At 53.8% G+C, this 22,067-nt stretch overlaps 2 protein-coding genes across 3 annotated transcripts; both read right to left on the reverse strand.

Annotated features, from left to right (window-relative positions):
• Nucleotides 1-4,381: 4,381 nt before the first annotated feature.
• Nucleotides 4,382-12,411, reverse strand: BLCAP (BLCAP apoptosis inducing factor). The gene is made up of 2 exons (XM_082065390.1): nucleotides 12,241-12,411; nucleotides 4,382-6,034 (listed from the first exon to the last, which is right to left on the reverse strand). Exon 2 carries the CDS (start codon nucleotides 5,949-5,951, stop codon nucleotides 5,688-5,690), a length of 264 nt encoding a protein of 87 aa, XP_081921516.1. The 5' UTR covers nucleotides 5,952-6,034; nucleotides 12,241-12,411; the 3' UTR covers nucleotides 4,382-5,687.
• A 3,070-nt stretch (nucleotides 12,412-15,481) lies between these two features.
• On the reverse strand, nucleotides 15,482-21,780 carry PIGT (phosphatidylinositol glycan anchor biosynthesis class T). 2 transcript variants are annotated; one of them, XM_082065807.1, is made up of 12 exons: nucleotides 21,347-21,558; nucleotides 20,058-20,235; nucleotides 19,091-19,218; nucleotides 18,521-18,621; nucleotides 18,275-18,361; nucleotides 17,927-18,014; nucleotides 17,741-17,838; nucleotides 17,278-17,443; nucleotides 16,983-17,183; nucleotides 16,322-16,487; nucleotides 16,105-16,188; nucleotides 15,482-15,993 (listed from the first exon to the last, which is right to left on the reverse strand). In XM_082065807.1, exons 1-12 carry the CDS (start codon nucleotides 21,513-21,515, stop codon nucleotides 15,741-15,743), a joined length of 1,719 nt encoding a protein of 572 aa, XP_081921933.1. In that variant the 5' UTR covers nucleotides 21,516-21,558; the 3' UTR covers nucleotides 15,482-15,740. The 2 variants fall into 2 exon arrangements, with proteins under 2 accessions (XP_081921933.1, XP_081921932.1); XM_082065806.1 differs by lacking the exon at nucleotides 20,058-20,235 and having other exon boundaries at nucleotides 21,347-21,780.
• Between the last annotated feature and the right edge of the window lie 287 nt (nucleotides 21,781-22,067).

The raw sequence follows: 22,067 nt of genomic DNA on the forward strand, positions 1-22,067 counted from the left end.
CCAGAGGGGAGCCCCCACCTAAGGGTGCTCTTTGGCATCCCAGGGTCTATATTGCCCTACAGGTTATTCTCCTCTGCCATTATCATTTTCTAAACAGTGTTTTGTACGATCTCCAACCGACTATGCAGAGAACATGTGGATCTGTGTCTCTCTTCCCAGCTCCCCTCTCCCCCACCTGCCTTTTTCAGTGTCTAAGTAAAATATTTAGCTTTTTTTTTTCTTTTTTTTTGGATAATAATAAAACTTTGGGGGGAAAAAAATGTAAAAAGGTCCAGCTTTGTGGGTGGTGGGCAGTGGAGATGCTTTGAAACTATTGTTGATGTAAATACTTTGCTATTTGATAATTAAATACAAACAGACCTCACAGAAAAAGAAGCGTACTCATGTATGAGAGGACTCAACGCTGTTACAGGAGCTGGTGGTTCCTGGACAGTGTATGATGATGCCCATGGGTGGCTCCTGGTGCTTTAGAGGCTCTTCTGGACGATGCTGCCTCTGTCACTGCGTCCCAGCCTCTGCGTGGGAGGACACGCAGGTCCCTGTCACACACAGGGAGCACTGGCCCCCTTGGGGCTGTGAGTGACACGGTGACCCTGGTGTGCACATCAACCCGGCCAAAGCCAGGAGACCTGACTGCCACCCTCCACCAGCTGGGCTGGTGGGGATAGGATGGGGACAGCCCTCCCCCTTCAGCAGAATCTGCTTCATCAGCAACTACAAGAAGCAGGCCTGATCGTTAGGATAATTTGTGCTGATTGGGGTCCCTCACTTGGTGGTTAAGTAATTGATATATAGCACAGTGATGGGGGGAGTAGGCTATCTGAAAGCAGAGTGGCTGATGATGATGAATCTCCATCATCCCCATCATGGTCTGGGGGGGCTTCAGTGCCCTGAGCCCCTGGGTCCGGCTGCTCCCACCTCCTCCTCAAGTGGGTGAGTGACTCAGTTCTATCACCTTCAATGTTTCACGCTTTATGTTTTGCTTTTCTGTGAAGTAATTAAGTGACTGAGGGCAGAGGTTTGCTGGGCCAGGTGTGAGGTGGGAATTGCTGCCAGGGTCCCCTTGGGCCAGAGGGAGCCCCTGCCAGGTGTCCCCAGCCTGAGCCAGGCAGATGCTCCTGGGGATTGCACCACATGTCTCCTTTAAGGACTTAATCTTGTTGTTTGCTTCATGCTCGTCTTTCACCCTGTAAATCCAGGAGAGGATTCGGGTGTCAGGGTGGGGGTGGTGGCTGTCCCCAAAGTGGGGCTGGTGAGGAGGTTCGGGGTCCTGTGCTGGGCAGTCCGTGCTGGCAATGGGGTTCTAAACTGGCAAGAAGGAGTTGTTGTTTGGCTTTGGAGGAAGCGAAGGGGATGTTTACCCTTCACTTTCCCCAATGCACGTCGAGTCTTGGCTCTTGATCCAGGCTCCTGGAAGATAAACCCTTGTGAGTACATGAGTGGCAGCCACAAAGTGAGGATCCCCCGGAGCAAACGCTGGGCTGTGCTGTGGGTCTGGGGTCTCTCCCATAGCCCAGACCCAGCAGAAGGGTTCTTGGGTGAACAGGAGGCTACTGGCATGTGTTGGGTCAGAGGACAGAGCTTGTCTCTGTCCCTGCAGACTCAGCTGCCCAGATCTCGTGCCTCAGCAGCAGGTCTGGGTGGCACCTGAGCCATCTGTCCTCCCTTGCCCTGCTCCCTGAGGATTTGTCTTTGCTCGGGGGAGTAGCAAAACCTTGCCAGGGGTTAATCTCCAGGCTCTGGGAGAAGAACTAAAGCCCTTACCTGATGTGTAGTTGACCTCCCATGGTTGCTGAAGGCAGGAAACCACCCTGGGGCAAGGACCAAAAGACAGGCAAGACCAAAGGACAGTGGCAGGGCTCTATGTGGTGCTGAGTGATGTTCATGGATTCCCTGGCTGGTTTGGCTGGACCAGCATGAGTGGATGAGGTTGGAGGCCATGGCAGCCTGGTGCTCTGAGCAGCTGGGCTGCACCCTGGACTTTGCTGCCTCTCTGATCTGGCCGGTGGGTGCTCCTCAGCAGGATCAACCTCCCTCTGCCGTCTGCTTCTGTGTTAATAAGCTGTGTTTTCTCAGGGTAAGCGGGGAGAGCGTCAGGGCAGGAGGCACTAATCACCCAGCAAGATCTGGGGGTGGAAGCTGGGAGAGTGGGCTGGTGGTCGTGGTGGCCCCAGACTGCTGGTTCCCCACCTGCACCCCAAGCTGTGCTAAGGAGCTCGACAGCCAAACATCAGCCCTGAAATGAGATGTGCTGATGTGGCTGCCTGGCAGATCCAGGGTTCAAAAAGCCACATCAGCCTGGTGGTCACAGGAAGCCTTGCAGTGTCCCAGCTGCTCGTCTTGGGGATGCTGCCTCTCCCTGGCGAGCGGTGAGGAGGGGAGTGAGAAGCCCCCAGACCCCAGGGGTTGCCTGAGCTGAGCTGTCTCTTTGTTTCTAGGGATCTGAGCCTCGCTTTGCTTTTTGTCTTTTCTTTTCCTGACCCTGCTGTGTCACTGATCTGTTATGTGACCTAGAAAATGATCTCCCCTTCAAATGGAAAGACAAAATAACAACTTCAGGCTCCTGCTCCCTGTATCTAGAGAGCACCAGGCAGATGGACACTTTATATTAACAACACTGCAGGGGGATGAGACTTGCTCTGTGCCAAAGTGCTTGCGGGCAGTATCCAGGCTGGACAGGACCTGGCACAACACAGTGTTTGTGTTTTAAACCCTGCTGCTTTCAGAGTCACTACTGTAGTGCCTGCCCACTGGTGTGGTCCCCAGGCAGAGACCCCTTGGTGTCCTCAGGACACTGGGAACAGTCACCCCTCTGCTCTTCTGGCAGAGAAGCTCCTTGAGACCAAGGCAAAAGGCCTGAGAGCGCAGGTGCTGTGTCTGTGTGGGCTCAGGCCACTCCACGGTGCGCAAGCAGGGAAGATGTGACAATGCTTTTCCAAAGCCGTCGGGTTTGACCTGTTCTGCAGTCACAAGCTGGTTTTTCATGGTCCCTTTACAGAGGACAAGCAGGGCATTAGCATGGGATGTGAGACCTGGTTGGGTTCCTCGCTCTGCCTGAGGCTTTCTGTCTGACCATGATAAAGTTGCTTTAATTTTCTATCTTTAAAATGAAGATGCTATCTCAGTGCCCTAAAGAGGGTAAGGCAGTGCGCTGAGGAGGGCTGTGTGCATATCAAAGAGTGCTCTTTATCTGTATTTGGGAGGGCTGCAAAAATTAGGTTTCTTGCCCATCAGTCTGCTGACATCTCCCCTGTCGCTGCACCGGCAGCCTCCCTCTTTTGAAGTGCTTTTTGCTCCAAGTGGGTCTCGCAGGAGGGGCAGCCTGCAGCGGCGGCTCCAGCCCCACGTACAAAGCCAGGGCTTGTCCTCATCCAAGGGACTGTCTGGCGTTGTGGCGAGGATTTATTTAAATGGCTGTAAGGTGCTTGGCTAGTAAGCAACAAAAGCGTACACTTAAAAGAACTAATGGAATCAGCTTAAGTAAATTTACACTTAAAAGCTGCTCAGAGTGCAGACAAGTCTTGCCACAGGTTGCAGATGACATGCCCTCTCCTTTCTATTTGTTGTTTATGCTGTGGCTGGTATCACAGCTACTGGGATTTCCCTCGGCCTGACAGGTGACAGAGCTGTCATATCTATTCCTGGTGATGTGGCACACGCTTTTTTTGAACACGTAGACACTGATATGCCCTGAACGCCTTCCAACTTGGACTTGGTCTTCAGGGCTTGGAGCAGGGGTAGAGGAGGCCAGTTTCAGCACTAGCAGCACAGCTCCTGCACCCTTGAACTCTGCTCCTGGGTGCATCAGACCCAGCAGTCCCATGTCTGGCTGTGTGTCCCACTTCTCCCCTGGTCCTGCAAGAGGTCGTGGCTGAAGCTGGGGAAGGGCTGGCACAACCAACTGTCCCCCCGCCAGCTCGGGGCAGTGGGGTTGCAGGCTGGTCCCTGGACAGGTCGGGCAGACGTGGTGCTGTGGGACGGGCTCACGCTGCGTAGGTGACCAGCAGATAACACTTTTACTGCCGATGTTGGGGATTAGCGGCTTTCGGGACACCGCTCTGTGGTTTCATTTCGTAAGCAGCAAGGAAAGGGCAGGAGAATCTGTCACATAAGTGCAGAGATAGAACCAGAAACCACCTCCTGTGCTGTAAGATGTGTCTGTTTAGGAATCATCAGTATGGTTCCTGGTCTGCTCATGGCCAGGTTAAACAGTTAACAAGAAGAGTCAATACTGGGAGTTACAGAGCAAACAGGCTCTGCCTCTTGCTGGAGACTCTCTGGGGTTACTGTGCTGGGAACAGAACAATACAGAGACACATGATCGCTGGGCTCAGGCACCCACAATGAGCAGCCAATGCATCATACTGGGCAGGAGGCCATAGACCAAAGTTTATAAAGCTTTATTAAACATTTTGAACAGCTGTGCAATGAACAAACAATACTCTGGAAGTTTCACAACCTCATAGCTCCAACTTCCTGGGGACAGCAACAGCCACTTCTGCTGCTCTCCACTACCAGACTGAAGTAAAGACAAGCAGATGGCAAAGGGGAGGGAAGCCTTTGAAGTTGAGACAGTGTTTTGTGTTAACCTCTAGCAAACGAACCCCTGCCCCAGGTTGGGCTCCCCAAGAGCTGTGGCTGCAGTGTAATGTGGAGCTCTGCACAGCTGTGGCTGTAGGACTGATCCCCCACCCCCCAGGCTTCTTGACACCCCCTGCCAGAGGAGCTGGAGATCCCAGGCACCCCTCGAGCCTCTCCCGTTCTCCAGTCAGTAGCACCAGCACCTTCGGTCACCCCCGGCCCAAAAACACTATCACAGAAAATGGCTGAAGCATTTAGGGCTTCCAGCCATGCCTCCACCTCAGGACCCTCTCCTGCCCTGCCCACACCCGGCCTTTTGGGCTAGCGTGCGATTTGTAGGGTGAGGTTCACAACCCCACATCTTGCAGCATACTGGTTCTTCATCCCAACAGTCAACACCTTGGTAAACCCTGGAAATCTAGGAGGGGAAGAGACAGTCTCCACTACTTGTGAGGCTTTATAAAAGCAGCAGCATAACTGAGGCTTTCAGGCTGTGATCTTGGAGTGGAAGTCGTTCAGAAAGCACTTCGGCAGTGCACGCATCTCTTTGGCAGGCTGAGCAGGAGGAGGTGACTCAACTGCCTCTGGCTCCAGCAGCTTTTGGCCAAGTGCATCTGTGAGCCGCTGAGCTTGCCCTTGATCAGCAAGGCGGGAAGGCTGGCTCCCCACGATGAGAAAGATGGAGAGAATCTTGTAGCTACTCGAGCAGAATCAGCGGGCCCAGAGCCCTGAGTTAGACCAGCGTGGCCTAACGCAGACAAGTGAGCGACACACAACTCCACCACCGCGCGACAGCTGGGCAGGGGCCAGCAGCTCGGTCCCCCACCAGTTCTGTTAGGAGGGCTGGTGTCTGTTCCCGGTGATACGGGAAGGAGAAAAAAAGATTTCTGCTTCCAAAAAAGCAGGTGGTGCTGCCAGAGTTCACACAGTAAACAAGTTGAATTTCACAGGCAGTGGGAGGAATTTACCACTCCAGTTCACACACAGTTACAGGAAACAGGCTGGTTTTACTCAGTCACATGCCTAACACTCCCTCCCTCCTCCCTAGCCCGCCCCCCTTTTTAAAAGCAAAACGAGCCCTCAGCAGTCCAGAAGATTATCCTTTTCTAGGTGCCCACTATACTGGGATCGTGAGCTGACTCTGGCAACTGGGATCCTGTGCAGTGATACAAGAAGCAGTTCCCCCAGCAGCTGTAGCAGATGAGGAACAGAGCTGCCAGGAAGACCAAGGCACAAATCGTGCAAGGCTTCCGTTCCAGGAGGAAACTCAGCAGGTAGAAGCCCATGAACATGGAGTGGCTGAACCACAGCGCTGGGTTGAGGGGCTTGGGTATGAGCAGGACAGGCAGCAGCCACTGCAGGCAGTACATGGTGGCTGCTGGCTGGGCCCTGGTGGCAGCAGCAATCAGACGGGATCCAGAACAGGTTCCAGCAGCTCCTCGGGTGGGCTCTTCTGTAGAGAGGGGTAAAATGTCAGACTGTTAGACAAACACAGCAAAAAAATCAACAGACCTTCTAATACAGCTTCATCTACGCTCAAGCATTGTGGGCTGATGCTTGAACTCCTAATACTAAATTCCGGTGTGTCCCAGAGCTGGTGGAAAGGTTCCTGCATTCTGAACCACCCAGCTAGGGACAGGATTATCTCTTGGTGGTATAGAAGTGTATCCCTTGTGTGCTCTGTTTCTGTTAGACTGGGTAAAAGCCTGAGTTGAGACCCTTTTCTTGAATGCAGTGCAGGAATAGAAAGGTAGAGTGGGAAATGGAACAGCAAATGAACTGCTGCAACCTTCCCTACACACAGATTTATCCAAGACCATCCAAAGACTTGAGTGCTGGTATAAAGAAATGCAACAGAGGGGTAAACTATGAGGTACTACAAAGAAGTGTAAGGGCAAGAGTTGTCTCGGAAGCATTAAGCGCACAAACTGCTTCCTCCCCAGGCACTAGACACATTATAAAGCCTTTCAGTGGTACAGCATAAAATTCAAGCTGTACACGTAGCTACCCAGGAACGCCCCAACAGTGTCCAGGCTGCAAAACAAAGGGGAGGGCAGTCTCTGCTTATGGGATTCATAATCCTTGCCAATCAGTTAAAGTCAGATAAGACAAAGTATGTTAATAGATCAAAGAGGGAACAGTCAAAATGGCAATTTTCATAAGTGCTCTCAACACAGGATTTCCTCACTTGGATTATTATAAAACCCTGTGAAAACAGTGAGCTTTAAGGGCTTCTCTAACCAAAGAAAGCAGCACACTGCAAGCTCAGAAAACACGCTTCTACCTTTAGCAACCGCATCAACTACACTAAGCATGTGGGGCTTTTTCTTTCTAAGCAGTACAAACATCCTCATCCAAGAATTTCAGGTGTTTTTTCAAAATAATAAATGCCTTATAGGAGTTTTTACAGAGCCAGAACTGTTAAAAGGGGGCAGAAGAATGGAGTTTAGCAGTCTGGGGTGGCAACAGCAGGTCATGCTAGAAGACAGCAGTATTGTTGGGAGCCTGGTCAGAGCGGCTTCTTGCAGCAATCCTGTTACCTGAAAATACTCAACCGAGTAGCGCTCTGTCAGAAGGATGGAGGGCTGAGCAGAGGCTGTCAGGATTACACTGGGGGTGGGAAGGTTAGGAGGATGAAAGAGTGAGAAGGTAAACAAACAGCACATTCTGCTGACTCCTGTTGGCAGGAGAAAGGATTTCCTGGAGAAGGGAGAGTGAGGGACTGCAGAGAAAAGCCAAGAGAAAACCACACATGGTTCTCTTCCAAAAAAATGACTGAGGTCAGACTTGTCTTACAGCTCTGTGAGCTTGTGGGTACCAACCGGCTCTGTCAGAAGCAGGGAGCGTGCTGCTGTGCCCTGCGCTGAGCAGCACGATCTGCTTTAATGCTGGAGAGAATGCAAGCCAAGATCTCCACCAGAGCAAAGAGATTAAGAGTATTTGGGGAAAGTCTGTTGTGCTGGCGCTCCTGCAAGAGAGTGGTCTCCAGCAGAGAGGGCAGCTGGGGTTCAATTAGTAAAACTAAGCTGCAGTTAGGCAGCCAAAGAATAAGGAAGAAGTTATTCTATGTCGCAATGTGGATAAAGTCAAGTGAAAGGAATAAAACTCCTGATGTTAGTACTGCTTTACGCAGCTCATTCAAATTTTTAAGAGCAAGTCTAGTCCCAAGCCTGCTTTGCCCATCTATAAACTGCAAATAAGGATTACTTATTTCATAACAAAACATGCTGCCTGCTAGCCTTTGTAAATCACTTGGATGTTTCTGGAGTAAAAGTGCTGCAGAAGTAGCAGATGATATGTGTTTTTTTTTTCCAAGTGGAAGAATAGAGATAAAAGATTTAACAAAGATTTGAACAGAAAGGTAATTAAACCCCACCACCCAACTCTTTAGTCCAGACTGCAGTGAATACAACAACTTTGTACCAAATAGATGCAGCCACCCTAATCCTCCTGAAATGCTTCTTCCTTGAAGTTTCCCACAGTCTTTCTCTCCCAAGCTCCATGCAGTACAAATCACTGCAAACACATCATGTCCTACTTGTGTGAGATGCAGCCCTGAAGTCACATCAGCTCGACTTCTGCAGCTGGACACGTGCTGCAGCCTTTGGGTCACTTGTTCTTGAAGCTTTAGCTTAAAATGCCTACAGACAATTGCTTTGGGCTTTCTGTCGCTAGAGTAAAGGAACAGATAAAAACCAACCTAAGATGATGGGTCTGTCAGAAGAGCACAAGGCTGGAACCAAGCTCTAGAATCTTCCAGGACTAATGTTATCTATCTCTTGGCTTAAATTAGACTGTGTGTTGCTATTGAGCCTTTGGCCCCCAACTTTACAACTGACAACAGTTATAGGGTATCATTCTAATTAGTTATCTATCTACATTTCACTTCACAATCTGGCCCCGTCACCACAGCAAACACTTAAACCATAATGCTCTGAACATCAAGTTGATTCTAAGTGTGTAAGCATTATCTAAACAGCTCCTACAAACACAAATCCATCTTGGAACAAGTTACCCATTTTTAAATATAGGTATTTCCTGCAAGAGCCAGTTGCTTAAAGCAATCAATGCAACCACTCTGCAGAACAAAGAACCATTTAACAGTGCTTATTTTAACTACAAAGTTTCAATGACAATGCCCTTCAACCAGCAGACCTCTTGGACTTGCAGCAAGTGCAGATGCTCAGTCAGTCTTGTATCTATAGTCAGTTTGCTCATGCTTTCATGTGCCCCTTCGCTATCCACTAACTAAAGGCTGAAAACCTTTTGTCTGCTGTATCCCACAGCTGATCCCAAATAAAGTACCTATGACTTGGGACTTCTGCAGCTCTGTCTTCCTCAAGGGAACTTCCACTAGTGATATATGTACTTGGCCTTAGCTTTTCACTGGAGATTCCTTTATGCAGCTGGCAATGAGTCCAAGTGCTCTTTCTATGCTACCAAGCCAAAAGAAACAGCATCTCCTGCTATCAGCTCTACTGAGCAGGGAACAGGGCCTCTCCTTGGTGCCCAGGACAGGCAGTCCCTTCTCAAAGCCACAACAGTATTCAGTTTTGCTAGATTCTCAAGCAAGGTGAAACCTGCAAACAAGACATTCCCACCTTGTTTTCTTTGTCCCCTCCTCAAGATCCAAGCTACAGATTACTGCGTCCCAGGGCAAACAACAACCTGTCACCCAACAGTACTTCTGCCAGCTCCCAGTTTCACAACTGCATCCTGCTTCTCCTCAACCAGTTGCTCTTGTTCTCCCCTGCCTGACTCATCTCCTTCCCCAGCCAGCCTGCTGTCCTGCCACCCTGCAGGACATGCTCCTGCTCCAGTCATCTGACTTGGCAGCCACTCGTGTTTACCAGATGTTCCTTTCCACCGCACCACTGCTGCCTCCTCTCGCTCCTCTGCAGCTCGTGGAGCTGCCTGAACTCGCTTCAGCCCCCTCGGCAGCAGCGAGCAGGCGATGCTCCCACTCCTCTCCCCGCAGTCAGCACTGCACAGATCCATCTGATCTCCCTGTGCTGCCAGAACCACCTCCCTTCCAGTTCCTGCAGGCAGAGGAGCAGCCCAGAGAGGTTCCCTGCACACCTCCTAAGCAAGCACCAGCACTCCACATGCTCATTAATTGGCTTCCATTGTGTTCACAGCCCTTCCTTCTGTCATCTTCCAAGACTATTCAAAACCAGCAGGTCCCACTGGTGTGTGTTTGCTGGGAGGACTTTCAAATTCCAGTGTGAGGGTAGTGTCACATCTTTACAGCCAGAAACAAAACTTTAACTATGACAAGTCAAAAGACAAGCACAGCTCAAGTCTGTAGTGCTTTGCAATGGATCAGTTACATTTTAGAATAAATCCATGAGTCAGCAAGCTGTTCCTTGATGTTCTACAAGCCAGTTCAGCAATTAAGAGGCTGAGAGGTGTTCCTACACTGTAGGCTTTATACATGGTTTTATCAGTACGCTGACACCAAGTCCGTACCTTTCTCAAGAATGTCTTAATTCCTTAACAGCCCATTCACCCTGACAGGGGAGAATAATCAGCCAGCTTTCACTAATCACTTAAAAGGTAAGCTTGTTCAGACCTTACTAAGGCAGCTATTAAGCCAGTACTGTCCACAAGGAACTTCCCCAGCAGATGCTACAGAAACAGTCACTTAAAGGTATGCAATAAAAGATAAAGTAATGCTTTTATTGGGAGGTGGTGGTGCCAATCTCCTCTTTTCCCAGAAACCAAAGTTTCTTCTTGGGTACGAATAACCATGTTGTCTAGATAAAAATCTCTCAAGTTGCACAGTGCACATAAACTTAAGAGATCTCAGGGACTTGCACTGAGTTTCTTACCTATAAGGTTCACCTGTAGTAGAGTTTGCATAAAATCGTGTAAATCAAAAACCCTGTCACAGCCATGGAACTTGAACTGCTGTGTGTGGGCAGTGCTTCATGCTGCCAGCGTGGGTTCAAAACTGCCTCTCAAGTACCACGTAGCACCCAAAACAGCCGCTAAAAATTATAATATCCAAAGCATGGCGGGGGGAAGAAGTGAAAGAGCTATCAAGTGAGGAGTTGATGAGTTTGAGTTCAGCTAAGAAAAGCAACAGCAGACCAGCTTTTTAGATGCCAACCCTTTCTCTGAAAAAAAACAAGAACCATAACTGTTCAACTTTTAAGGCCTGTTTGCAATATCAGGGGTTTTTTGGCCTTGCCGTTACTTTTTCAAAGCTTTATCTGCTGGTATGACTCAGCTGGAAGAAGCGAGTCTTCAATTTTTGGCAAAGGCCTTGCCTCAGTCTTTGGTAAGTTTGTGCCTTGAACACTTGATGCAGGCTCAGCAATGGTGCAATATAATTGCGAACAGTTTCCAAAAGAGCCACAAATCCTTGACTAACCAAGCCTTGGGGTTACTAAGTGTTCTGATTTCTCAAGCTAGAGACAAACCAAAGCAATTAATTTCATGAAGAGCAGAGGCTCTCTGTTGAGCCACTTGTTTCATCACTTCCATAGCTGCTCTCCAAGCTTCGTTACTGACTTGGGGATTAATTAGCCTGTGTCCAGAGGTAGTGCAGTTCACATACAGCAACAGGGTGAGTAAGCCCCCACCTGTGAGCAGGACAGCAGCAGAATGATCTGCGTTTCTCTGCACAGTAAATCACAGGAGCAGAACCTTAAGTCAGCTCTGTGGTGGGAAGAAATGTCAACATCAACAGTTGTCATCTGATGTATTGCTACTTTTGTTTGTACTTATTTATTAATTCTCAGTGCTCTTCATTCCTGCCCTCTGCCTTTGTTTAACTGCCAAAGATGATGAATTCCAGGCCCACTTCAAGTTCCCTGAAAAACATAATTACCTTTAGTTTTGTTTTGGATAATTTCTCTACCTTTTGTGCCTTCAACAGGCTTCAGCACTCTGAATGCAGCCTGATAAAGGCCAGTTTTCTGTGTGCCAGGTAAAGAGCGGCCAAGATGCAGTATTGGCGGGGGGCTCTGGGGAGTTATGACACACAGGTTGGAAGGGCAGAGGTTACCCCACTGTGACAGTATCTGCAAGATCAGTACAGGGGTAACGAAGTGTAGGAGTTTGGTGTGCTGCAGACTGCATTTGAGAGCTTTGTTTTCATCTTCTCTTGCACTTGCGCGTTCAGGATGTAACGAGCAATGTGTGTACAGCAGAACCGCTGCAAAGCGAGGTGAGGAGCTGGCTCAGTGTGCCCTGGGGGTCGCAACGCAGAGAGCACCGGGAGCGCTGTGCTCCCCGCCAGACTGAAGGATGTCAGGGCTGTGCTGCTGTGGGGAGTAACGGGCCAGGGTTTGCTTTGGGAAGGCGCACGGTGACCTGCGAGACGAGCCCGACCCTGAGGCTGGAGGTACAGAGGGGAGGAAAAGGAGCTTTATGGGTAAAGCAGACGCTGCTGTTTCCATCTCAGGTTGGTGGTAACCTATGTTATGGTGCTCCCGGGGGGCTGGACCCGGCTCCCTGTGACCACTGCACCGGGACCCGCCCCGAGCGCTTCCTCCGGCCCCCGAACCCCCCCAACCGTCACTCCCGGCGGAGCCGCCCGCGCCCGCCCGCAGCGCCCAGGCCGCGCCTCGGTGCCTCCGCTCCCCCCGCCGCCGGCCCGCAGGCAGGCTGGGCCCCGGCCCGCTCCGCTCCCCGCCCGCGGCCCGTACTCACGGCGCGGTGCCGCCGCCTCACGCCGCCATCCCGGGGCCGCCTCCGCCGCGGGCTAGTCCGCGCCCCGAGGAGCGAAGGCTCAGCCGCGCTCGGACCGGCCGCGGGGCCGCCCCCGCCTGCGCGCCCCGACAGGGCGCCGCCGCCCGCCAGGACCCTGCCGCGCCTGCCCGCCGCCCGCCTGTCCCGGGCACGGCCCGGACCGGCCGCGCCGCGCAGCAGCTCCGCCGCGGGGCTGCGCTCCGGTGGCGGCGGCCGGGCTGGAAGGGGTGGGGGGAGCGGGGGAAAACACCCGTCTGTCAGGCGGCGCCGCGGGCAGCCCGGCGTGGCGGGCACTGCGCCTGCGCGGCGGGGAGGTGGCGCGCCTGCGCCCGGTGGTGTTTTGAGCGTTTGAAAAATTATTGTATTATTATTTTTACTATTTTAAGCGCCGTTTGCGCGCTGCTCATGCTGCCCGCAGGCCGCTTGGGCCCGGCGTTGCACGGGAGGTGCTCGCACGCCGCTGCAGGCGGTTCGCACGCTGACCCGCCGTTCGCACAGATGTTGGCAGCTGTCCGGGCGCGCTCCGCACCGCGCCCGCGCTGTCCGCCCGCGCTGTCCGCCCGCGCTGTCCGCCCGCGCTGTTCGCCCGCGCTGTGCGCCCGCGCTGTCCGCCCGCGCTGTTCGCGCCGTCCGCCCGCGCTGTTTGCGCGTCGCGGGGCGCTGCGCTGTTCGCACAGATGTTGGCAGCTGTCCGGGCGCGCTTCGCACCGTGGCCGCGCTGTCCGCCCGCGCTGTCCGCCCGCGCTGTTTGCGCGTCGCGGGGCGCTGCGCTGTTCGCACGGATGTTGGCAGCTGTCCGGGCGCGCTCCGCACCGCGCTGTTCGCCCGCGCTGTTCGCACGTCGCGGGGCGCTGCGCTGTGTCCATGCAGCTTGCACGATGTTCTGCAGGGCTGCCTGCTTTTTGCATGCTTTACCTGGGGTTGCATGCTCTTTGCAGGCTTTTCTTTGCATGCGGTCGGCACGTATCCTTGCGCAGCGTTCGTGCTGTTCACACACGGTGTTCGCACCGTGTGACACGTTGAGTCTGTGCTTTCTTGCGTTCCATTGCATTCTATTTCTGGGCTTGCTTGCACGCCGCTCCCTTGTCACCCACGGCAGTGAACTTGTGTTGCTGACTGAGCCCTGTGGAGCCCCAAGGGGCCCCGGTTTTCGGTGCTGCAGTGGGGTGCACACCTGCAGCCCTGTGCGCCATTCTTGGTGCAGTCCCTGGTGCTGCCTCTCACGCTTAGAGCAGAGGTGCTGCCATGACCTCTCCCTTTAAACACTTTTATTTTCATGTCGCTTGCTGGCAGCAAAGCCCGGGCTGCTGCAAGTGCTCCAGCCCCTCTCTGTGCAGACACCTGTCAGCAGGTGACCAGTGCCCAGCTCCGGTGGGGTTCCTAAAGAGGCCTTATAGGGAAGGGAGAGAAATAGTCTAGGGAGAAAAAAAAACCCTCAAACATTAAGATTTTGGGATTTCCCAGCTGTTTAAAAACCATCCAGCCATGGCTGCAGGGCCACCCACATTTCCCACAGGGTTTTCTGCTTGGCTGGCCCGTGTATTTGATGTTTGTGATAAGAGTGACTCCCTCAATGGCCAGGCAGGTGTGAATCCAGCCCGGGATGGTTTCCCTCCTGCTCTGCCTTTATTCTGGGCCGAACTCTTTGCGGGGTGTTTAAATTCCTGGTTCGTGGCACCGTGCAGGAATAGCCTTTGGCTGGTGGCAGCTCCAGCTGGTCCCAGGCTGCCCTCGTCATGCTCAGCACAGGGACCTTTTTCCCTGCACAAGTGACAGTCGGGTTTGCAGTGGTGCTGCGTTACTTGCACTATTTTGGGCTGGTTTGGCTTGTGGCACCAGCTGCACCCATGGGTGCTGGCCTGGGGGGTCTCTGCTGGACCCCACCGAACGCCTGCAGCGTGGAGGCTTTGCTAGGGGGACATGGCTGCTCTGAGCTGCTCCAGCACATGCTGATGGCTGCAGAATTTATCCTGGACCCAACCTGAACCAACTTGAGGTCTCCAAATCCTTTTGCAAGCTGGAATGTGGACCATTACACCCGAGACTCCTGGGTGCCTCCCCCTGTCCCTGCGCAGCTCTGGGAGCTGCACACTCGCTCGGGTTTTGTTTGACCACAGTTCTGGCTTTCTGTAAATTCCATCTTGCAGCCTGGCTGGCGGAGCTGCAGCAGCAGTCCTGCGGCTCTGAGCAGCCTGAGCTCCCAGCCCTGTGGCGTCCTTCTCCACCAGCAGGGACAGAGCGATTGTCCCAAACTCACGTATTAATATTTCAGGAGCTCTGCAGGCTGCGTGGAGCCATCCAGTGGAGTGGATGGGGAAGGGAAAGGTAATCCCAGGCCAGCGGGAACAGACCGCTCTGTGCAGGGCAGGAGGCAACATGGTTTTTATGGCCTTTCTGCTAAAGCAGAAACTTTTAGAGGACCTCTGGCTGTGCTTTGCTTTCATTCTGGGGAATATTTCTTCTAATGATTTCCTTGTGCTTTGTTTAGCTGCTTGTAGGCTTGTCTGTTCCTATCACAAAAACCACAGCCAAGATGGTCATACCCATGAAAAGAGCAACCCTCCCACATCCTCTCACTGCTCCCTACGAACAGCAGCAAGGTGGTACCTTGTATTTAATGAAAATAACTGAGGATGGCAGGGGTGCTGGTGTTCCTGCACTCTGGACTCAGGGAGGGCTGAGGCTGTTGCCCACCAGCAGAGCCCAGCTGGGCGCAGCTCTGCACTTGGGGTCTGCTGAGCCCAGAGGCTCCCGCAGCTTTGGGGACAGTGTGGGCACAGGGGAGCTGTGGGACAGAGATGCAGAAATGACACTGAGGAGGATCTTGTGCTACAGGAGAGGGGTGAGCACGTGGAGGGGTTTCAAATTGCTGCAAATAGAAGATGTGAGGAAGAGAAACTTTTGCCTGAGAAAGGAAATAACCCCTTTCTGTGGCTGAGGGGACAGACCTGCAATTAATTTGCAAACTGGTTCAAATGTGAAGTGTGGCAGGAGGGAGCTGTGAAAGGTGGCAGTCGTGGAAGATGAGATGGTGGAGCAGATGAGCCCATCTCTTTGCTGCAGATCACACCCCTTCCCATCTCTGCATCTCCTCCCAGCTGACTCAGGCAGCATCCCCGAGACTTGGCAGCTCAGAGCCTTACAGTGCCAACTCTGCCTGTGGGGTCAAGGTAAAACCAACCAGGAGCAGCACAAATGTACAAAACAGCTTGTTTACTTCCAGCATCGTTCCCAGCACATAAGTTACCCCTCTCACAAACTGAAGTCTTACACCTTTCCCAACCCCACAGCAGTGCAGTTCAGTAGTCAATGGACTTAGAGCCGTTTCCCATCTTAACGATAGAAGCAACGTCTCAGCTTTTTGGATCCTGAAGAGAGATCCAGGCAGCAAAACACAGGAAGCTGCTTCCAGCAAAGACAAGAGGCAGCAGCACTCTGCTCTCTGGCTGCCCTAGTTTCTCTCAGAGTGGGGGCACCCCCCGGAGTTTGCGGATGACGTTGGCCAGCCGCTTGGCCAGCCCACCCCGGCTCGGCTCTTCCACGTGGAACGTTCTGGTCAGCAGGTTGTAGAAGGAGCCGTAGCAGACGGCCACCACGGTGCAGGTCAGGCAGATGACGTTATAGGGCATGCTGAAGTCTGGTGTCGGCAAGTTGACCAGCAGCGGCTCTGTGTACAGGCGCACAAAATAGCTGGAGCCGTCAGAGGAAGGAAATCTGGAGAGCAGAAGCAGAAAAAGGAGCGTCAGCCCGCACAGGACCGCTGCTTCGTGCTCACCAGGATGATGGCTGCGGGATGGCCCCGCTTCCCAGCGCTGGGACACTCACAGCGAGGTGAAGAGAGGGCTCTGCTCCACATCCACGTCCTTCATTGCAATGACGCTGGGCACCAGGGCACTGAGCACAGATGAACTAAGGAGACAAAGAACAAAGCATCAGTCCTGCCAGCAAAGAGACGACAAGAATCTTCCCATCCCTAGAGACCTGGGCAGCAAGTCCTACATGAGGTCCAGAAGGGGACAAGGAGCTGAGGTCATGCCGTTACCTGACGTAAAAGCCGTGATTGGGGTCAGGTGGGTACTCTGTCCACTTCAGTAAGGCCCTCTCAAACTGGATTGTGATCTTGGTGACAGAGTTGGCTGGCAGCTGGATCAGCATTTCCAAGAGGTGAGGCCGTCTCCGGTCCTGGGCTGGCTGGTAGTGGATGTAACCTAACCCCAAAGACACGTGTCAGTGGCACTGCGAGGACCTTGTCCAATCTCACGTTGCCTGGACATCTCCCAGGGGGTGGGTGCTCCTGTTTCCACAGTCCTAGGAGAGGTTTTCTGGGCAAGTGGAGATGCACAGGTAGTAAAAACCATGTCTTAAAGCTAAATCTGGCTGGTCTTTAGAGCTGATGACCTATGAAAGTCAGGTTTTCATACAGACAGGTACAAATGCAAAATAAGACTACGTCATGAGTTTTAAATTGAGCCTCCTTTACTACAAAAATCAGTGCACTTTAGTTTAGACCCTTGTTGGATTGTGAAACACTGTTCATGTGCCTCTCATTACTGAAGGCTAGGAAAACATCCTAAAATGTTTTGTTTCCCAGTTTGGTTTCGCAGTGATCACTGGAGTCTGAGGGAGGGACCAATCCATCTCTGGAATTTGCTGCTTGTGCCAAGAGAACCGGCTGGCATGTGCTCCCGGGAGGGTTTACTTACTTGGCTTGTTTTCCTTCCCCTTGGTGATGATAGTCAGAGTGTGCACGTAGAGCCGCAGATACCAGGGTACAGTCTCCAGCAGGACGACGGGGAAAGCCCGGTAGGGGTGGGTGTTGTAGACGAGAGTGCTGATCTCCCCGGTCTGCAGCCCGTATCCACTCACGTAGCGGTGAGCGTGGAGTATGGGGGTGGGCAGTTCCGCTGTGAGAGAGAGAAAAGGACCCAGGAATGGGGGGGCGATGCCAGGTGAGTTTTAGGCCTGGAGCCCTGAGCAGGTGAAGTTCTGGTCACTCACAGCTCTCTTGGGGCCGCTTCCACTTCAGCTGCACATTGAGGCTGCGGGATGTATTGAAGAGTGAGGGGCTCAGCAGGTCATAGACAGCGTAGGTTCTTTTGTCTCCCTGGACAACAGCTTCAAGTACAGATGTTGGAGGGGGGGTCACTTCCAGTAACTCCTTTTCCTGAGAAAGCAAATGGACCATGCAAGGAAAAGTGCCCCTTGAAGTAACTGGCAGCACTGGGCAAAGCTCCTCCAGCTGGCCCTGAGCTTTCCCACCCACTAGCCAGCTCAGCACCTTTAGTAACACCACCATGCTCATCCTCGCAGCCCTGCTCAGAGGAAGGAAAGCCCCTCCTGTTGTTAGCCTCAGAGGGCTCCAGGGGGGCTCGGCCACACAAGGGGTGGAGGTGAGGGTGTTTCAGAGCCAAAGTGGCTGAACTGAGGGAGCAGGGAGTGTCCTCTGGTCTGTGAGCGTTACCTTGTTCTTAGGGGAGATGTCAACGTAGACTTTGCTCTCTGATGCCAGAGGACACGCATCAGTAAGCGTGCGAGAGAACATCTTAAAGAGGGACCAGTCTGCGGGAAGCAAAGTCAGCGTCAGGCAGAGTGAAATGCCGCAGGCTGGGGGCACACAAGGAGCACAGCACTGTGCTTCCGAACTCACCTTTCTTTCCTTGGCCGCTGGAAAACTTGTCAAAGACCACAGTGAGGGTCTGTCTGAGCTCCCAGGACACAGCCAGGCAGGAGGCATCCTGGACAGGAGAGAGAGGCAGCTCTGATCACACCTTCTGGAGGGACAGGACACCAGGAGAGAGCTGGAACTCCACCATGACTGCAGGAATCCCTTCAGGATGCCGGTGAGACCAGAGAAGCAGGACAACAGCTGTGTTAGACACAGCAAACCCACCGCAGGGGAGGTGGGCAAACCAGCGTGTCACCTTGCAGAGTCACAAGAAGGCTCTGTATTTTCTCTTGGGATGTTAAAATAGGGAGCCCTGAGCCTCACACTTACCCTGCAGACAGGGCGGATGTGCACGGCCTGCGAGTGGTAGCTGCTGTGGAACAAGCGCTCAGCCTTCAGCAGCACAGCGAGCCCAGCCTGTGGGGAGAGAGAAAGATAAATTCAGCGCCAGGTCTGTTCTCTGCTCCCACTGAGAGAAGGGCCCTGACGAGACTTCGCAGCGCACGCTCCCATGTTGCTGCCGGGAACACGGCTCCATCAGGAGCGGCCCAACAAAGCTGTAGGACTTGCTGTTACCTTTGAGCCACACGGGAGCAGCTTCTTCCAAGGAGTAAGGTTCTCTGTGCAGACGACCTCGCGGGGCAGGACGGCATATCGCAGGAGATGGTGATCTGTCCCTGGGGAGGGAGGTGGAGGGTCACCAAGCTGGTACTGCTACAGGCATGAGAGAAGCAGACCTGTTCCACCCCCCAGCCCACCTCTCAATATGGCCAAAATGCCACGAGCTCAATCAGGAATAGATCACGCTCTGTTCGGAGTGATTTGGAATGAATAGGTAAGGTATATTCTAGCAGACTTTTTTCTTGAGTGCCTTAAATCCTCTAGTCTTTGCTGTATCGTAAAATACTTTTCAGAGAGATGGACACAAGGGCCTGGGAGCATCTGCCACGTACTGCTTGTGGCCTTCCTCTGTTCAAATCCAAGCCTCATTCATATGGAGAGGAAATGCTTCCAAGAGGAGGTTAACAGTCCCTGTTACACACCCAGAACCTGAGCCCAGGCTCCCTGCAGCGGCACGGGGCAGCGCTAGAGCTGGAGACAAGAGCGAGAGGGCAGAGCTGGCAGCCGAGCGCCGGCCAGGCTCACCGTTGGCTAAGCCCAGGGGTCTGAAGGACGCCGTTGGAGTGACTGTGTTGGTCGAGTCAATGAAGTTCAGAGAAGCACAGAAAATTCCCGAGAGGATGTTACTCAGTTCTTTCCAGGCTTTGTCAACACTGTGTGAGAACAGATACCAGTGATTACTCGGCAGCTTAAATCCTCAGGACAACAAGAGTTAAGTCAGTAACATTTAATAAACACACAGGGGTGACCACACTGTCTTTCAGAAGCCGCAAGGAACGTGCAGGCACAGGCTGCTGGTCATGGACCCTCCTGCTCTCTTGGTATTTATTCTAACACATGAGATCTGGGAGACATTGAGCGCGGGGGCAGCCCCTCGGCTGGCAGAGCTTCACACAGCCAGGGAGCCAGCGGTGGGTGCACCTGGGATGAGAGGAGAGAGGCTGGGTGGGCTGGGAGCACATGGGCCGTGATGTGCAGTGTATGGGGAAGGGGCTGTGAGACCTAAAGCAGCACCTTGGTGCAGCTCTGAAGGCTGACCTGACCAGCAGACCTGCAATGGGCAGGGAGGAGAGAGCTCTGTGAGCACACACAGAGCTTCTGTGGCTCAAACAGGGGCTGTGTGCTCAGGGAGATTGTGACAGGGACTGGGTGGGAGTCAGTGGAAATGAGTCACAGATGAGAGGTCAAGATATAACCCCGTCGTATCAATGCAGCGAGGGGTTTGTCATCACAGAGCCCATAAGGGAATTGCTTGTTCCTTTAGTGAATAAGGGTTTGTCCTCAGCACCACGTCCTGCCCTGTGCACTAAGTGGGGCTATGTTCTGTTTTTCCTTAGAGCAGCTCTTGGGGGTTGCAAACTCTTTAATCCAGCAGACATTTTCCAATGCAGGAGGCCCCTGCACACCACACATGGTGGCTGCCTCCTGTGAGCATGGAAACAGCTCCCAGAGAGAGGACCCCGGGAGACAGACCCGTGTCTGAGGTACCTACTCGGTGACGGTGGGCTGGAACCAGACCCAGAGCTCAGCGCCGGCGGGTGCTTGCAGGGGGGGCTGCCCCCAGGTCCGGGTGCGCCAGAAGCCCTGGGTCAGGGCGAGGTGCAGCTCCCGCACGCCCAGTGCCGCCACCAGCCGCCCCAGTGCCTTCGGGAAGAGCCTGTAGTGAGAGACTGCAGGTGGTGTTAGCCCCTGCCCTGCCTGTCCCCTCTGACCCAGCCTGCCCCCTCCGTGTCACACCAGGGCCTGGCCACATGTGACATCATTCCCTGGGGCTGCCCCTGCTTGCATCACCACACTGAGCCCCCTCGTGTGATGTCACCGCAGCCCCCATGGCCTTGCCCTGTTGTCATCACCACTTAGAATGAATCCTGTCTGCAATTGCTTACCCAAAGATAAGTAAATCCTTCCAGTTTTAGGTCAGCCTGACAAAGATAAGGGTGACCTGCAGAACACCCAATCAGAGAGGGTGACCTTGCAGCTTTGGACATTTTGAAGCCCACACAATTAGCTGCATCTTGCTTTAACGCATATCTCAAGACTGTTGGATAAAGTGTCCTTTAGCTGAATGTTGATAGTTACATGCTAAAATGATTATGTAATGCGATTTGCAAATGTGTAACCAACTGGCTCCTTAGGTTTTACTGTAGCGATATGATTTTTGTATATAGAATGGCTGTTACTTTTCTTTCTGGTGTGCTGGCTTTATTCCAGCATTCAGACTTGTGCAACTCTGTGATAAACCATGGAGAATCATTGAATCATTTCAGCTGGAAGATCAAGATCATTGAGTCCAGCCATAATCTAACTCAGGCACTAACCCATGTCCCTGAGAACCTCAACTAAACGCCTTTTGAACCCCTCCAGGGATGGTGACTCCACCGCTTCCCTGGGCAGCCTGTTCCAATGCCCGACAACCCTTTCCATGAATAATTTTTTCCTGGTATCCCATCTGAACCTTCTCTGGCACAACCTGATGACATTTCCTCCCATCCTGTCCCTTGCTCCCTGGGAGCGGATCCCGACCCCCCCAGCTCCACCCTCCGCTCAGGCAGCTGCAGAGCGACCGGAACTCCCCTCAGCCGCCTCCTCACCCTCTGTGTGCTAAATCTGCTCACGTGTGTGCACACCCCGTAACGAACCCTGGGTTTGGGACCACAGCCCTGCCCTGACGTCACTCGCCCCGCTGACGTCATGCCCTACCACACAACGTCATCACCCTGCGAGAGAGCTCCGCCCCCTGCCCCAGCCAATCGCGGCGCGCCCGGCCCCGCCCCGCCCTACCGGCGCCCCGCTGCAGGTCGGCGTCCCATCGCGTCCGGAACTGGAAGGTGGCGGCCACGTCTCCGGCGGGCAGCGGGCTCAGCAGCAGCTCCTCCCGCAGCGCGTCCCGGCCCGGGGCCGCCCGCCCGGGCCCCGCCGCCAGCAGCACCAGCAGCGCCGCCGCCAGCATCCCGCCGCCCCACCGCCCACTTCCGCTTCCGGCCCCGCCAGCCAATGGCGGCCGCTTCCGGGGTTGCCATGGAGACGTGACGCCGCAGCCCCGGCCCGGCCCGGCGGTTTTTCCTGCCGCAGGGGGTGCGGGCCGGCCGGGGAGCTGCTGCCAGGAGCGGGCTCGGAGCCTGGCGCCTGCTCCGCTCCAGGGAGGGAGCCTGCCCGGCTGTGCCTGCGCCCGGCAGCAGCCTGGGAGCGAGGGTGACCATTTCGTGGGGCGCTCTCCGAGGGCTCCCTCCTCCCGGCTTTCAGAACTGGGGAGGCTCTTGTGTGGCCCGAGCTTGGCTGGTTCACTGCGAGGTTTCGGCGCGCCCGAGGACTCCACACGGACTGTGCCTGTCGCTGGGGTGGCTTCCTCTTCTCAGGCCTTGCCGCTGCTGGCTGCTGCCCCTCTCCCCTTGGCGTCTCCTATCTGCGGGTGCAGAGCACCCCGCTTCCACTGGCCACCAGCCCAGGGCCACCCCAGTGGGACACAAACTGCAGCGCTGGGGAGGACAGACCGGTGGAGCTC

Source organism: Streptopelia decaocto, assembly GCF_964273445.1.
Source record: "Streptopelia decaocto genome assembly, chromosome: 14".
Taxonomy (NCBI): Eukaryota; Metazoa; Chordata; class Aves; order Columbiformes; family Columbidae; genus Streptopelia; species Streptopelia decaocto.